At 36.9% G+C, this 15540-nt stretch overlaps 1 protein-coding gene across 3 annotated transcripts in view; it reads right to left on the reverse strand.

Moving 5' to 3' along the window:
• Positions 1 to 15540, reverse strand: part of DTNBP1 (dystrobrevin binding protein 1) — a 179559-nt gene that overhangs the window by 98977 nt on the left and 65042 nt on the right. For all 3 annotated transcript variants that reach the window (XM_022586716.3, XM_089918377.1, XM_022586714.3), the window contains 3 exons: positions 8813 to 8866; positions 7817 to 7867; positions 399 to 459 (listed from right to left, as the gene is read on the reverse strand). In XM_022586716.3, the coding sequence (XP_022442424.3) occupies positions 399 to 459; positions 7817 to 7867; positions 8813 to 8866 (166 nt within the window). The remainder of the gene's footprint in view (positions 1 to 398; positions 460 to 7816; positions 7868 to 8812; positions 8867 to 15540) is intronic.

Consider the following 15540-nt stretch of genomic DNA (forward strand, 5'->3'; position numbering starts at 1 on the left):
CTAATAAGCAAATTAATGATTTTAAGTAGACTGAGCAAAGTTAAACTTTTGCCCCCCAAAAAAGGAATTCTTAAATAGTGAGTAGAAAGAAATGACATAATTTACATAAACTGCAAAGGTATCAGACTCAAATTCAAAGCATCATACCTGGATGAACCAAATATTTACTTGCAACTCTAGAATAAAAGTTACAAACTCTCTAAGCTAGCTAAATTACTTGACTGAGAAATTATGAAAAAGTGCTTTATTTAGGGAGTTTCATAATCAACTACTAAGTTTAATTTCAGATATCCTGCAAAACGTTTTAACACAACTACAAATTTAATTTCTTAAAAACTAGCATTTAAGACTGCAAAAGGATATTTTCCCCGTGAGTATAAGATTAGCCAATTCTTTACCTCGCCAGCACTTGCGCATTCCTGGGCTCTTCTGTGGAGTGCAGCCCACGTATCTTCATACCTAAGAAAAGCAAAAAATAATTCAAAATACAAACCACACATTAAAAAAATCCTACCTATGTATACGTATGGCTGATTCATTTTGCTGTGCAGTAGAAGCTAACACAACATTGTAAAGCAACTGCACTCCAATAAAAATTAATAAAAAAAAATTCTACCTAAAAATGAACCTGTTACACCCTGTGGTGTCAGAAAGGAAAGCTCAAAAAATAATGGAGACACATTGTAAACACACAGAAGTCAACTTCAAGGGGCTTCCAATTGCCAAATCTGGGACAACCTGAGCAACAAAACAAATAATGGTAGAAATGGGTTATAGTTCATGGACTAAAACCAACAGCCATGAGTTCATAGTGATTTAAATAAACAGTTGAATGGGGCAGAAGGGAAAAATTCTTCCTTGCAGTAGAATTCCAATTAATAATGATAGAAAAAATGAGAAAGATAGAAAATCACCATTTGGTAAACACAATACTAATTATTTCAGGCAAGAATTCTAATAGATGCTAAAATTAGTGGGTGAGAGTATAAAGAGAAACAGGATATTTTCATAGTCTCTAAGTATCTCCCCACAGGATACTTATTAATTTAAAAGGGGGAAGCAGTATTAAAGTGGAGAAACCTGGCAGGCACTTCCTTAACCAAGTGGTCAATATTAACATCAGCAGTAAGGAGACTATCAACATCATGTACCTACTGATACAATGCACTGGAGGACACAACATTATTCTTCTGTTATTCTCACCATAAAAGCACTAACTTGAATTTAATCATGAGAAAACAGCAGATAAACCCAAAATGAGGGATATTTTGCAAAATAACTAGCCAGAAATAAACCCATGCATATATGGCTCAATTACTTCACAACAAAGGAGTCAAGAATATACAATAGGGAAAGGAGAATCTCTTCAATAAATGGTGTAGGAAAAACTGGACAGCCCCATGCAAAAGAATGAAACTGGACAATTATCTTATACCACACCCCAAAATTAACTCAAAATGGATTAAAGACCTGAATGTAGGACCTGAAACCATAAAACTCCTATGAAAAAACATAGGCAGTAAGCTCCTTGACATCGGTCTTGTGATGATTTTTTGGATCTGATACCAAAAGCAAAGGCAAAAAGAGCAAAAACAAACAAGTAGAACTACATCAAACAAAAAAGCTTCTGCACAGCAAAGGAAACCATCAACAAAATGAAATGGCAACCTACTGAATGCGAGAAAATACCTGCAAATCATACATGTAATAAAGAGCTAATACCCAAAATATGTAAAGAAATCATACAACTCAATAGCAAAAAACAATCTGATTAAAAAACAGGTAGAGGGCTTCCCTGGTGGCGCAGTGGTTGAGAGTCCGCCTGCCGATGCGGGGGACGCAGGTTCGTGCCCCGGTCCTGGAGGATCCCACATGCCGCGGAGTGGCTGGGCCCGTGAGCCATGGCCGCCGGGCCTGCGCGTCCGGGGCCTGTGCTCCGCAGCGGGAGAGGCCGCAGCAGTGAGAGGCCCGCGTACCGCAAAAAAAAAAAAAAAAAAAAAAAAAAAAAAAAAACAGGTAGAGGCTCTGAACAGATATTTTTCCAAAGACATACACATAACCAACAGGTACATGAAAAGTTGCTCACTTCACTAATCATCAAAAAGTGCAAATCAAAACCACGATGAGATATCGCCTCACCCCTGTTAGATGGCTATTCTCAAAAATACAGCAAATAATAAGTGTTGGTGAGGATGTGAAGAAAAGGGAACCTTTAGTATACTGTTGGTGGGAATGTAAACTGGTGCAGCCACTATGGAAAACAGTATGGAGGTTCCTCAAAAAATTAAAAATAAAACTACCATATGATCCAGCAATCCCGCCTGTGGGCACACACCCAGACAAAACTATAACTTGATAAGACACGTGCACCCAATGTTCACAGCAGCACTACTCACAAGAGCCAGGACATGGGAGCAACCCCTCTGCCACCTGCAACAACATGGATGGACTTGGAGGGCATTATGCTTAGTGAAATAAGTCAGACAGAGAAAGACAAATACTGTATGTTATCACTTATATATGGAATCTAAAAAATACAACAAATGAATGAACATAACAAAATAGAAACAGACTCACAGATGCCCAGAACAAATTAGTGGTTACCAGTGGGGAGAGTGAAGAGGGGGAGGGGCAAGAAAGGGGTAGGGGATTAAGAGGTACAAACTACTATATATGAAATAAGTAAGCTACAAGGGTATAGCACAGGGAATATAGCCAATAATTTATAATAACTTTAAATGGAGTATAATCTATAAAAAGTTTGAATCACTATGTTGTACCCCTGAAATTAATATTGTAAATCAACCATACCTCAACAAAAAAAATTTAAATAAATAAATAGAAAACAAAATAAACCTGAACTCATAGGTACAGAGAACAAACTGGGGGTTACCAAAGGCAGGGGGTGAGGGATTGGGTGTGGGGGTGTGTGTGTGAGAGAGAAATGGGTGAAGGTGGTCAAAGGTATAAACTTGTAGTTATACATAACATACAGCACGGTGACTACAGTTAATAATACTAGATTGTATATTTGAAAGTTCCTAAGAGAGTAAAACATAAAAGTCCTCATCACAAGAAAAATTTTTTAAACTATGTGTGATAATGGATGTTAAGTAGATTTATTGTGGTGATTATTTTGCAATATATACAAATATTGAGTCATTATGCTATACAGCTAAAACTAATATAATGTCATATGTCAATTATCTCTCAAAGAAAAAGTTCAGGCTTAAGAAAAAAGAAAAAAGATCTCAAATCAACAATCTAACTTCACAACTTAAGGAACTAGAAAAAGAACAAACTGAACCTATAGCTGGCAGTAGGAAGGAGACAACAAAGAGAACTAAGAAAACAATTCCATCTACAGTAGCATCAAAAAAATTTTAGGAATTAACCAAGGAGGTGAATACTTGTACAATGAAGACTACAACATATTGCTGAAAGAAATTTTTAAAAAGACATAAATAGTTGGAAAGATGTCCCACGTTCATGGAATGGAAGACTTAATATTGTTAAGATGTTGTCAATAGCACCCAAAGTAATCTACAAATTCAGTGTAATCCCTATCAAAATCCCAATGGCATTCTTTGTAGAAGTAGAAAAAAGTCCATCATAAAATTCATATGGAAGGTCAAGGGATCCTGAAAAGCCAAAACAATCTTGAAAAGAAGAACAAAGTTGAAAGACTCATACTTCTTGATTTCAAAACTTACTACAAAGCTACAATAATCAAAATCAAATAATAATCAAAACAGTGTGGCACTGGTATAAAGGGAGACATATAGGCCAATGAAATAGAGAGCCCAGAAATAAACACTTGCATGTACGGTCAAATAATTTTCGACAACTGTGCCAAGATCATTCAATGGGGAAAGGATAGTCTTTTCAACAAATACGGTAGGGTGCTGGGAAAGTGGATATCCACATGCAAAAGAATGACGCCGGACTCTTACTTTAACACCATACACAAAAATTAACTAAAAATGGATCAAAAAATCCAAACATAAGAACTAAAACTATAAAACTCTTTGAAGAAAACATGGGGAAAAGCTTCACGACATGAGATTTGACAATGATTTCTTGGATATAACACCAAACGCACAGGCCACAAAGAAAACAGACAAATTGGACTTAATCAAAATTAGAAACTTTTGTGCATCAAAGAACACAATCAACAGATAAAAAGGCAACCAATAAAATGGGAGAAAATATTTACAAATCACATACCTGATAAGGGATTAATATCCAGAATATACAGAAAACTCCTAACACTCAACAACACAAAACCACCCTATCCAAAAACAGGCAAAGGACTTGAATAGATACTTCTCTAAAGAAGATACATAAATGGCCAATAAACACATGAGAAACTCACCATCATCAGTCATTAGGGAAATGAAAATCAAAACCACAATGAGATACCACTTCATACCAATGAGAATGGCAAAAAAACCCAACCGCCCCAAACAAAAGACCCCCAAAAAACAAGTTTTGGTGAGAATGTGGAGAAATGGCAACCAGAGAAATGTGCACTGCTAGGGGAATGTAAAATGGTGCAGCTGCTACGGAAAACAGTATAGGGGTTCTTCAAAATATTAAAGTAGAATTACCATACGATTCAGCCTTTCCTTTTTTCAGTATATACTGCCAAAAAACTGAAAGCTGGGTCATGAAGAGATATCTGTACACCCACGTTCATAGCAACATTGTTTACAATAGCCAAAAAATGGAAGCAACCCAAATGTCCATTAATGGATGAATGAATAAGCAAAATACGGTACATTCATACAATGGAATATTATTCAGCCTTAAAAAGGAAGGAAATTCCTTTGAATTCGTGGTGATCATTTTGTAATGTACAGAAATATGGAAAAACTATGTGGTGCACCAGGTACTAACATAGTTTTGTAGATCAATTATACTTTAAAAACAAGCGAGCAAACAAACGAATAGAAAAAGAGATCAGATATATGGTTACCAGAGGTGGGTGGGCGGGGTGTGGAGCGAGGGGAATGGAATGAAGGCAGCGAAAAGGTACAAACTTCCAGTTTGTAACATAAGTACCAGGGATGTAATATACAACAGGATGAATATAATTAACACGGCTGTATGTTCTATATGAATGTTGTTAAAGTCTAAGTTCTCGTCACAAGGAAAAAAATTTCTTTTTCTTTTCTTTTGTACCTATATGAGATATGGATGTTCACTAAACTTACTGTGGCAATCATCTCATGATGTATGTAAGTCAAGTCATTATGTTGCAATACCTTAAACTTATACAGTACTGTATGCCAATATCTCAATAAAACTGGAAGACCAAAAAGGAAGAAATTCTAACAAGCTACATGGATGAAACTTGAAATTATGTTAAGTGAAATAAGCTAATCACAAAAAGCCAAATACTGTATGATGGCACTTATAAGAGGTACCTAAAGTAGTCAAATTCATAGAAAGAGAAAGTAGAATGATGGCTGCCAGTGGCAGATATTTGCAAGATCAAAAGAGTTTTGGAGACTGGATGCACAACAATGCAAATGTACTCAGTAGTAGTGAATTGTACACCTAATAATGGTTAAGATGGCAAATTTTATGCTATATGTATCTTACACAATTTTTTAACAATTAAAAACATTTTACGATTCAGGTATATGCTATTTAAAATGGTCTTTCCTCCACTCAATACTAGTTCCAAAGAGAAAAGACTGTGCTTCAGTGCAATGAATAGACACATTACAGACATTCCTATGGCTGCAAATTTTTCATGTTAGGTCCCCAAATGCACCCCATTTCCCAAAACTACCATACACATAAGTCTACAAGTCTAAAGTAAATCTTCCAATGAAGTTCTTTCAACTAAATCCCTAGATTAAAAAAATAAAGATATCAAGCAAACAGTACACCACTGATTAATTTTTACTATATCTCCTTTCATGTTCACTTATGCTCCTCACTCAACAAAACCAAGCAGGAAATTAACGTCAAATTAAGCACTCAAAGAAAAATCCCCAGATTTTGCAACCATAAAAAGAAACCAAATAAAAAGTGAGAAAAGAGAAAGCAAAATGTAGGTATAGGTGATTGTGTCCTAACACAAGCTGATAAGGCGAAGGAGCACACCCTCTACTGTACACATGGCTCCCACTTATCCATCAGATGCCATGTTACGAGGTACAGAAATGCATATAACAACATATGCAACAACAATATATGCATATAACAACATATAACAACATACGCAACAACAATATATGCAAACCATATACTTATTTTTATAACAGCTTTATTGAGGTTTGATACACCATAAAATTCATGTTTTTTTTTTTTTCTTGGCCACACCATGTGGCATGAGGGGACCATAGTTCCCCAACCAGGGATCAAACCTGCGCCCCGTGCAGTGGAAGCTCGAAGTTTTAACCACTGGACTGCCAGGGAAGTCCCAAAATTCATGCTTTTAAAGTGCATAATTCAGGGCTTCCCTGGCGGTCCAGCGGTTAAGACTTCGCCTTCCAATGCAGGAGGTGTGGGTTCGATCCCTGGTTGGGGAGCTAAGATCCCACATGCCTCCCAGCCAAAAAACCAAAACATAAAACAGAAGCAGTATTGTAACAAATTCAATAAAGACTTTAAAAAAGGTCCACATCAAAAAAAAAAATCTTAAAGTGCATAATTCATCCAAGATGTAGCACACCTCAGTACTTCATTCCTTTTCATGGCTGAATAATATTCCATTGTATGGAGATATGAAATTTTGTTATTCATTCATTGACTAATGAATATCTACGCTGTTTTACTTTTTGGCCATTATGGATAATATTGCTTTATGAATGATACTGCTATTATGCACATTTGTGTACAATTTTTTATGTGGACATAAGTTTTCAATTTTCTTGGTGTGAAACTGCTAGGTCACATGGTAATTCTACTTTTAACTTTTTGAGAAACTACCAAACTATTTTTCAAGGCAGTGATTTTACAATCCCACCAGCAGAGCATAAGGGTTCCAATTTTTCCACATCGCTGCCAACACTTGTTATTGTCTTTTTGATTATAGCCATGCTAGTGGGTATGAAGCGGTATTTCATCGTGACTTTGGTCTGCACTTCCCTGATGACTAACGGTGAGAATTTTTTCATGTGCTTATTGGCCATTTGCCTATCTTTTTTATGGAAATGTCTATTCAAATCCTTTGCCTATTTCTTCACTGGATTATTTGTGTTTTTACTGTTGAGTTATAAAAGTTATTTATACATTCTAGATACAAGTACCTCAACAGATGTATAATTTGCAAATATTTTCTCCCATTCTGTGGACTGTTGTTTCACTTTGATAGTGTTCTTTAAAGAGCAAAAATTTTTAATTTTGATAAAGTCCAATTTATCTTTTTTTCCCTTTGTTACTCATGCTTTTGATGTCATCTAAGAAAATCACGTATTTTAATATTAATCTGCATGTCAAGAGAAATGGATTGGAGAAGAAACGGTAAAAAAATTAAGAATCAAAGTAAAAAAGAAAAGAAAATTATTGGGGACTCAAATCCAGAATTGATTTTCTTGCAACAAAGAAACCATAATACATGCACGTGATAAAGTTGTTGATTAGCAAATACAACAGTGATCAATATGCTCAAAGTCTGAATGGCCTTTGTGTTAATCAGTGAAATGCAAAAGCCCCTCCAGGAACACAAATAAGTAAATAACTTCCAATCTCCTTGTTAAGGTAAAATTTAGTTATTTTAAGGTTTCTCTCTATAAGGTTATAAAATACTTTTAGACAATAGTCAGAAGTATAACCTTTTTATTTAAATGAAAACACTTACCTGCTAAGTAATTCTAGTCCAGCAGAGCACTCTGGCAAATATGGAACAGTCCTGCCAAAAGAAACACTTGTTTTATTAAAAACTGCTGCTGATTTAGGCCAACTTAAAAAAAAAGTTACGTATAATAATTTTGATGCTGTCAATCATAACGTGGAATATTTTTAAATCACTAATGGCAATTGATCTAAACTTTTAGAAAAATGTATTGTTATTCCAAAGTTAATATACTGCAATATACTATCAACCATCAATTTGCCCTATAGATTTTTTTTTTTTTTTTGGGGGGAGGCACGCGGGCTTCTCACTGCTGTGGTCTCTCCCGCCTAGGAGCACAGGCTCCGGACGCGCAGGCCCAGCGGCCATGGCTCACGGGCCCAGCCGCTCCACGGCACGCGGGACCCTCCCGGACCGGGGCACGAACCTGCGTCCCCTGCATCGGCAGGTGGACTCTCAACCACTGCGCCACCAGGGAAGCCCTGCCCTACAGATTTTTAGCACACAAGAATAAACACTTTAATAGAATGTTAGCTAACAAGAAAATTTTTTAAAAGCTCCTCATCTCTAGGTTTAAAGTGAAATTTGGTCATGTGCTTTACTTTATTAAAAATGAAAAACTGCACAAATTATACTAGTGTTTTCATATAAAACAGATAACACAGCTAAAGAGGCTCACTTGCCAAGTACTGTTTCATTATCAATTTGCTTCTCAATAATGGAGAACTTTTACTGTGCTCTTAATATACAAATAAAAATGATTGTGATCAAATAGTCATTGACTGTCATGGAGTAAAACAATTACATGTCACCATTTTTCAACCATTTTACAATTTTATCAGAAAAATTTCCAGTGTTACAAAATTTAGAAAGAATCAATAAATTGTTTAGTCAGATGCATTCAACAGATATAAAATCAATTAAAGTAATTATACTATCATGACTACAACCAAAAGTTGTATGAAATTTAAGTCACAGTAAATTAAATCAGGACAAGCTTACCTGGGTTTGTTTTTTACTTTAGCTTCTCTTGATCTGTCACTTAAAGTCTTCAGCCTATAATTCAACAAGTATAAAATATCATATTTTTACAGCTTAAGAGATTTCTTTCAAATGCAAATTTCACAGCTCATAAAACTTTGGGTTGGATAAGCTAATTTTTTTTTAGCAAGAATTAAGCACCTCTACAGACAACAAATATTTGTTTACTATATATCAGACATCACAAATGGAAAATTTATAGCAAATATTTTTATATTTTTCTTGCCCCAAATCCCTTTTCTAGAAACATGTCCTAAATATGACTGGACTAGAAAACCTCACTACTCTGGCAACATCAGAAAAAAAAAGTGGTCTCCATAGGTGAACTTGATCAGCAACAAAGATATCTAAGCAGCACATTTTTTTCTTACATCTTTATTGGAGTATAATTGCTTTACAATGGTGTGTTAGTTTCTGCTGTATAACAAAGTGAATCAGTTATACATATACATATGTTCCCATACCTCTTCCCTCTTGCATCTTAAGCAGCACATTTTTAAGTAGATAACTATGCCAGGCACTGTCTAAGTGCCAACATTCTGAGAAATTTTAGCTATTGATAAAAGGCTTTCTAAAATACATTACAAACCTCCTTCATTAAAGAGGTCTTGGTACATTCTATTGAACATTTTCTGATAACTCGGCATCATTATCATGAATACCAGTGACTGCATTTCGTGACAAAACAGTACTCTCCTTAGATGTTTCTGAACTAGGAATGTCTCTTCATTCACCAACTCGAAACCAATCTAAAGTGGTTTTCTGAGTTTGTTCAGGATCCTACATCTATTTCTTCAAAATTTAAATTTTCCATCTCTACCATTGGTCATCTGGTATCAGCTACCGCTTACTGCTTCTGCTCGCTATTTAACTATAGCAGCCTACTCCCCTTCTATTTGCTTTTTTAAATTATTGGGCTGGGAAACATAAACGGGCTAGAAATACATATGTAAAATAAAATAAATAGGCTCTCTATATATAAAATATGAAGTTCATAAACTTCAATGTTTTTTCACTTCACCAGCCCAATTTTTACCTACCTTTAACTGTGGACTCTGTATCATATAACAGACTGCCAAAAAGCAAATGCTAAATTATGAGATAATCTCACATAAAATGAGATATCTGGACATGTTCTTCCTAATCTGATTACTTCCACAAATATTCATTTCTAAATAGAGTCTGAAGCATAGGCCACAGTACCCCAGCTAGCTCCACGAAGCGTTTGTAAAGCTAGACACAGGTGCTCCTTTCTCAAGACACTTTACTGCACTCAGTCAGAAACTGTCCTAGCATACAAGGTGAATCTCCTATGAATGCCCCAACGCTTTGTTGTGCACAGTTGTACGTGCAAGCCCTGACAGAGGATAACAACTTTTTGGTCAATAATGCGTGGCTTAAAACCAGAAAGGGACTTCTAGTGTCAAGTCATTTTTTTTAACAAGTTGCAGTGTCAATTTCATACTAAGATTTTTTTTACATTGTTCTATGTTCTTTTTCAAAAACTAAAATATTGATGAGATCAATTCCAATACGATGTTAAAAAGACTTAGCAATCTCTTTAATACAAAACTATTTGTATATATCTCTCCAGATGAGTTGAATTTAAAAAGTCTAACCTGTCCCAGAAAAACAATATAAATTTTCAAGCTTAGCTTGGAAACTAGTAAATCCGGTTTAAACTAAGATTAAGCAACAGCTACGGAAAGGTATTTTAATAGCCATTCAACCATTTCCACTCCAAAAGCTGAGAAAGGCACTTAGTTGTGACATCCGAGGTAGAATTATACTAGGATAGGCAGACACAGCAGTGCATTATACTCAAAACGATTCTAGTATTATATTCAGTGATTTGGGACAATTCCATATCGTTAGGTGTTACAAGGATATTGAAAGCTCACTGCTAAGACCCTCTTTGAACCATTCATTATAGGACCTAGCAAATCTTTAGGTTAGTATTTCAAGTATTTATTTCTGAAAAAAATGTTAAATTTCTCAATTGTAAGATATGAAATGTGGGGTTCTCCTCCACACTTCCCCAAAAGAAAGAAAGAAAAAGAAATAGTTTGGAATAAAAGAGAAAGGAGGAAGCTTATAGGGAGCTGAAAATAAAATTGTTGGAAGGTCAGTAAGAGCTTCCCCAGGTGGCTCCTTAACAACCACCTAATTTAAAAATTGGTCTTTAACCAAATGTAATGTGTGGAATTTATCTGATGTGGATTTGAACAAATCAACTGTACAAAGACATTTCGAAGAACCAGGAAATTTGATTATGGACTGGAGAACTGATAATATCAAAGAATTAGTGTTAATTTTGCTAGGTATGATATTGGCGTTGCATTTATGTATTTTTTTTAGAGATGAAAGCTGACGTATGAGAGATGTAAGAGCTTAGTCTGAGGTTTACTTTATAAATAAGGGAGAGACAAAGCAAATGTGGTAGTAGTCGACAACTGTTGAATCTGAATAATGAATATATGGGACTCGCTGTGTTATTCTATTTCTGTATATGTTTAAAACTTTGTAAACAAAGTTTTAATAACAAAAAAGTCTTTTATATATTCATCTTTTCTCATCACACCTTCTCCATATACATCATCAATATGTCAAAATTCAGAATAAAACTGCTGTAGAAAACAAAGTAGCAAGAACAATGTTGGAAACAGTGAAGAAAGTTCAGGAGAGAAAAAGATAAAATAAGAATAATAGTCAATGTAACACTTTAAGTCGAAAAAAAATAAGGTCAGACCCCCAAAAAAGCAAGACAGTCCTTTCTGAACTATATACTCAAAACACAGAATTCAACTGAAAGTAGCTTTTACCATTTTTATTTGGGGATAACTCTATTTAAGTTTCTCACAGTGAGTCTGTGCTGGAAACAACCCGCTACTAAAGTCCCACAATATCTTGACACACTGAGAAGGAAATACTGATCTGAGTGAAATACCCCAGTTTCCTAAACTATAAAATAGGAGTATTGTACTTACCATAATGACTTGCCACAATAAGTAAAGGAAATATGACTTTGGCAGCAAACTATAATTGTAAATTATAAAACCAATTCAAACAAAAAGTATAATAAAAACTATCTCCAGGGCTTCCCTGGTGGCACAGTGGTTGAGAGTCCGCCTGCCAATGCAGGGGACACGGGTTCGTGCCCCGGTCCGGGAGGATCCCACATGCCGCAGAGCGGCTGGGCCCGTGAGCCATGGCCACTGGGCCTGCGCGTCTGGAGCCTGTGCTCCGCAACGGGAGAGGCCCCAACAGTGAGAGGCCCGCGTACCGCAAAAAAAAACAAAACAAAAAACTATCTCCAAATTTAGTAAAAATTATCACCATCATGAAAGGTAAGAAGCCAAAAAAAATAATAAAGGTAACAAGCTATGTACATTACAGGGTCAAAGTAAAATAAAGTAGAGGTCCCCCGATGCACCAGTTCCCATAAAAGCCTTCTCTACCGTTCCTAATCTTCTTCACAATACCACATACCCCCAGGGAGACGTGAGTGCTGCTGTGTGAGTATATTAATACACAGACTTCTAAGTGAGCCACCTGACAATTATTTTCTACCGGAAGCAACTAATGCACACTTCAGAGTTCAAAGCACTTACCTTCAAATTCATGACACCACAATATTTTATTTTTAGATTGTTGCAAAGACTTACCTTAATTTGACCCCAGCACATTTATCTTTTTAAGCTTTACAGAAAATACTAAGATGGAGGCATCTTACTACAAAACGGAGATAACTAGCAAAATTGCTTAGACAAAAAGTTTAAAAAGTAGTTACACAGAATGAGAGGTGGAGCACGACAATGACTGATCAGCAGGAAATGTGCTTTCTGGACCTGACTCGATGGCATGAGGGAACGTGACAGCGTTCCATTTATCCTCACTTCAATTTCCTACTCATCTAACCCCATCAGCTATTATGAAAGGTGAGGATGGCTGCTTTAAAACACCACAAAATGTATTAATTACCATATTTTGTCCTTTAAGGCTCATTTTCATGTCTCCATTATTCCAACTTTAAATTCTGTTTATGAATAAAAATCCAATCTATTATATTTTTCCGTTCATGTTTATCATTTTTTCTTTCTTTTCTAAAGCCAAGATCAGGAAACACAAAAGCATTAACCACACCTAAGAGTGCACATGACCCCAAAGCTCTAAAGGCTGAGAGATTCACACAAAAGCCAGAGACTCAGGAAGGGGAGAGAGGACTATACCCTATCTCTATCCTAATCACCCCCAGACACACCACTTCGGTCCTGACCTCTCTCCTGAGTGTTTCATAAATTTCCAGCTGCTTCTTGGACCTCACAGCACATTCACTGTCAACTGCTCCTTCTCTCTCAAAACTACTCAACTTCTCTCCTGTTGGTAAATGACATCATTATCTAAGATACTGCAAAATTAACATCCTCAATTTCCCCATCTTTTTCACTTCCTAGTCTCACATTTATGAAATCGACCAGTGCCTGTCATGTCAGGACTATTCCCTCCTTCAATTTCTATTCTCTCTCGCCTGCCCCCTAATTATAGCCTTCTTAATACTCTCCCTGTTCCCCATCTCTAACCCTCCCATCACATCACCTCCCAAATTATTCTTCCAGAAATATAGGTAGGCTCAGGCCGCTCCCCTCCACAAAAACCTTCAGAAGATTCAGTCAACCTAAAAATAAGCAAGACCACCCTATATAAGATAGCAACCCCCCACCCCAAAACCCCTTAACCTGCTTTATTTTTAGCGACAGTACTTATGACCTTCTAGATATTCTGCCTCCTGCCAGTAGAATGAGTGCAGGGACGTTATCTGCTGTCCGGTGTATGCATTCTCCACTGTAACCCCAGTGCCTGTCAACACGTAAGCACTCAATAAATATTTCATAAATGAATTAATTTAGCAAAGCACTGAAGACCCTCTATTATCAGACACTAAACTTCCTTTCCAGGTTCCTCTCCCACAAGAGCTTCATCTCTGAAATCCCTCACCCAAATCTATCCTCATCCCTCCTCATTCTTCAAGGCCCAGTCTAGAATCCACCTCCTCTTTGAAGCCTTCCATAATGCATCTGAACTAATGACTCTTTCCTCTGGGCTCAAAAACCACATCACTTCTATCTTTCACATTCAGTTCCTTCTGCTTTGCTTTATGTTACCACCAGTCTAGGGCATCCAGAGGGCAGAAACGGTTTTAGTTAACTTTGTAGCCCCAAGATCTAGTCCAATATATAGACGCTGGCAAAGAGCAGGCAAAACTGAGCCTGTGGCCTCTTAAATCTTTTTTTTTTTTTAAGAAATGAAAAAAGCTTCTATGATAAAGAAGACTGAGTTCCTAGCCTTGTGTTTGCCACTTGGTAGGAACTCAGTAAATGTTTATTAAGTCAAGTTGAATATTGAGATTTTTTTTCCTGCTAAAGGTAAGTAATCATGGAAGAGTCAACATTTTAGGCAAAACCTCACCATTTTACCACACTGTGAATTACAATGTTAGCTCCTCTCCTTTGAGGTTTTGATACTACAGGAGGGAAGAAGAGGAAATGAGTGCAGTGGGCAGGGCTGGACGTCAGGGCAGAGGTTGCTTTGAGGAGGAAGCACCCACTATCTAGTTGCAACACTTGTATCCATATCCAAAAGCACCCAGAGCATTACAGACAGGAAACGCCAGGCAGTGACAGGCAGCTGCAAACCCTTGGTAGATCTGATTGTCAGTTTCCTGAAGGGTTTTACACGCCTGCAGACTTCAGTCCTGAGGTCGTGGGTCACAACTGCTCAGAAGGTAAAAAATCAAAGACCAGAGTGGATTTGAAGTAAATGCTTCAGTGGGTCCAAAAGTCTCCCTCAGAGCTCAAGCCAGTCCCTAAAAAGTGGACGTCCTGTGTGAACTCTCCGAAAGGCTCCTAGAGCTCCGAGGGAGTTAAATCAGATGAGGGTTCATGTAGGTGAGGGGGAAAGAGCGAAGCTGGGAGGCAGTCCCCTCCCGTGGCCTTTGGACTAGCTGGCCACCTAGTTAGGCCAGAAAGAAAGCAACATTATTTCTAGGTTTATCTCGATTTTGACATAGCTATTATTATGAATAAAAAATTACAAATTACAAAAAAGATCACGAGTCCATGGACGATTTACAGTCCCTTGAAGGCCAGCAGCAATCTTTCCACGGCCCTCAAGCTTCATTTTTTCTAAGTTTGAATGGAAAGTTGAAATTTTTTATGTCCATCAAATATGCTTTAATCACTAATGTGACATTCTCTTGCAGGCTGATAAAGAAAATTCCTATTTTACTTAAAAAAAAAAAATAATTGCCTACATTCCAGCTCCAGATATACGAATTTCAGAAACTGAAAATGAGCAGAAAAGCCCTGAGGAGAGGCTGCTGCTATGGGCTGCTGTGAAGATCCACGTGAAGGAGCTTAGGAAAGCACCGGGCCTTTCTTCTACTGAGTTCCTGGGGCAACCCAAACAGATGAAGTTTCCAATTATTTTGTAAGCCAGCTGCTCTGGCTTCTATGGGCACTAACAGCAAGTTCTAAAGGAATGCCAGGTCCAGTTGGGTAGTTTTGAGAGGTAGGGCCATGTTGCTTTCATCCCTGAATCCCTCAGTGCCTTCATGCAATATATACATGAAGCTGTGTTTAATGTCACCTTTTCTCAGCCTGGCAAAATATTCAAAAATACGTTGATCTTAG

The sequence above is a fragment of the Delphinapterus leucas genome, chromosome 10, assembly GCF_059928025.1.
Source record: "Delphinapterus leucas isolate spDelLeu-1000000601 "Yukka" chromosome 10, BTC_Dleu_Yukka2, whole genome shotgun sequence".
In the NCBI taxonomy this organism is placed as follows: Eukaryota; Metazoa; Chordata; class Mammalia; order Artiodactyla; family Monodontidae; genus Delphinapterus; species Delphinapterus leucas.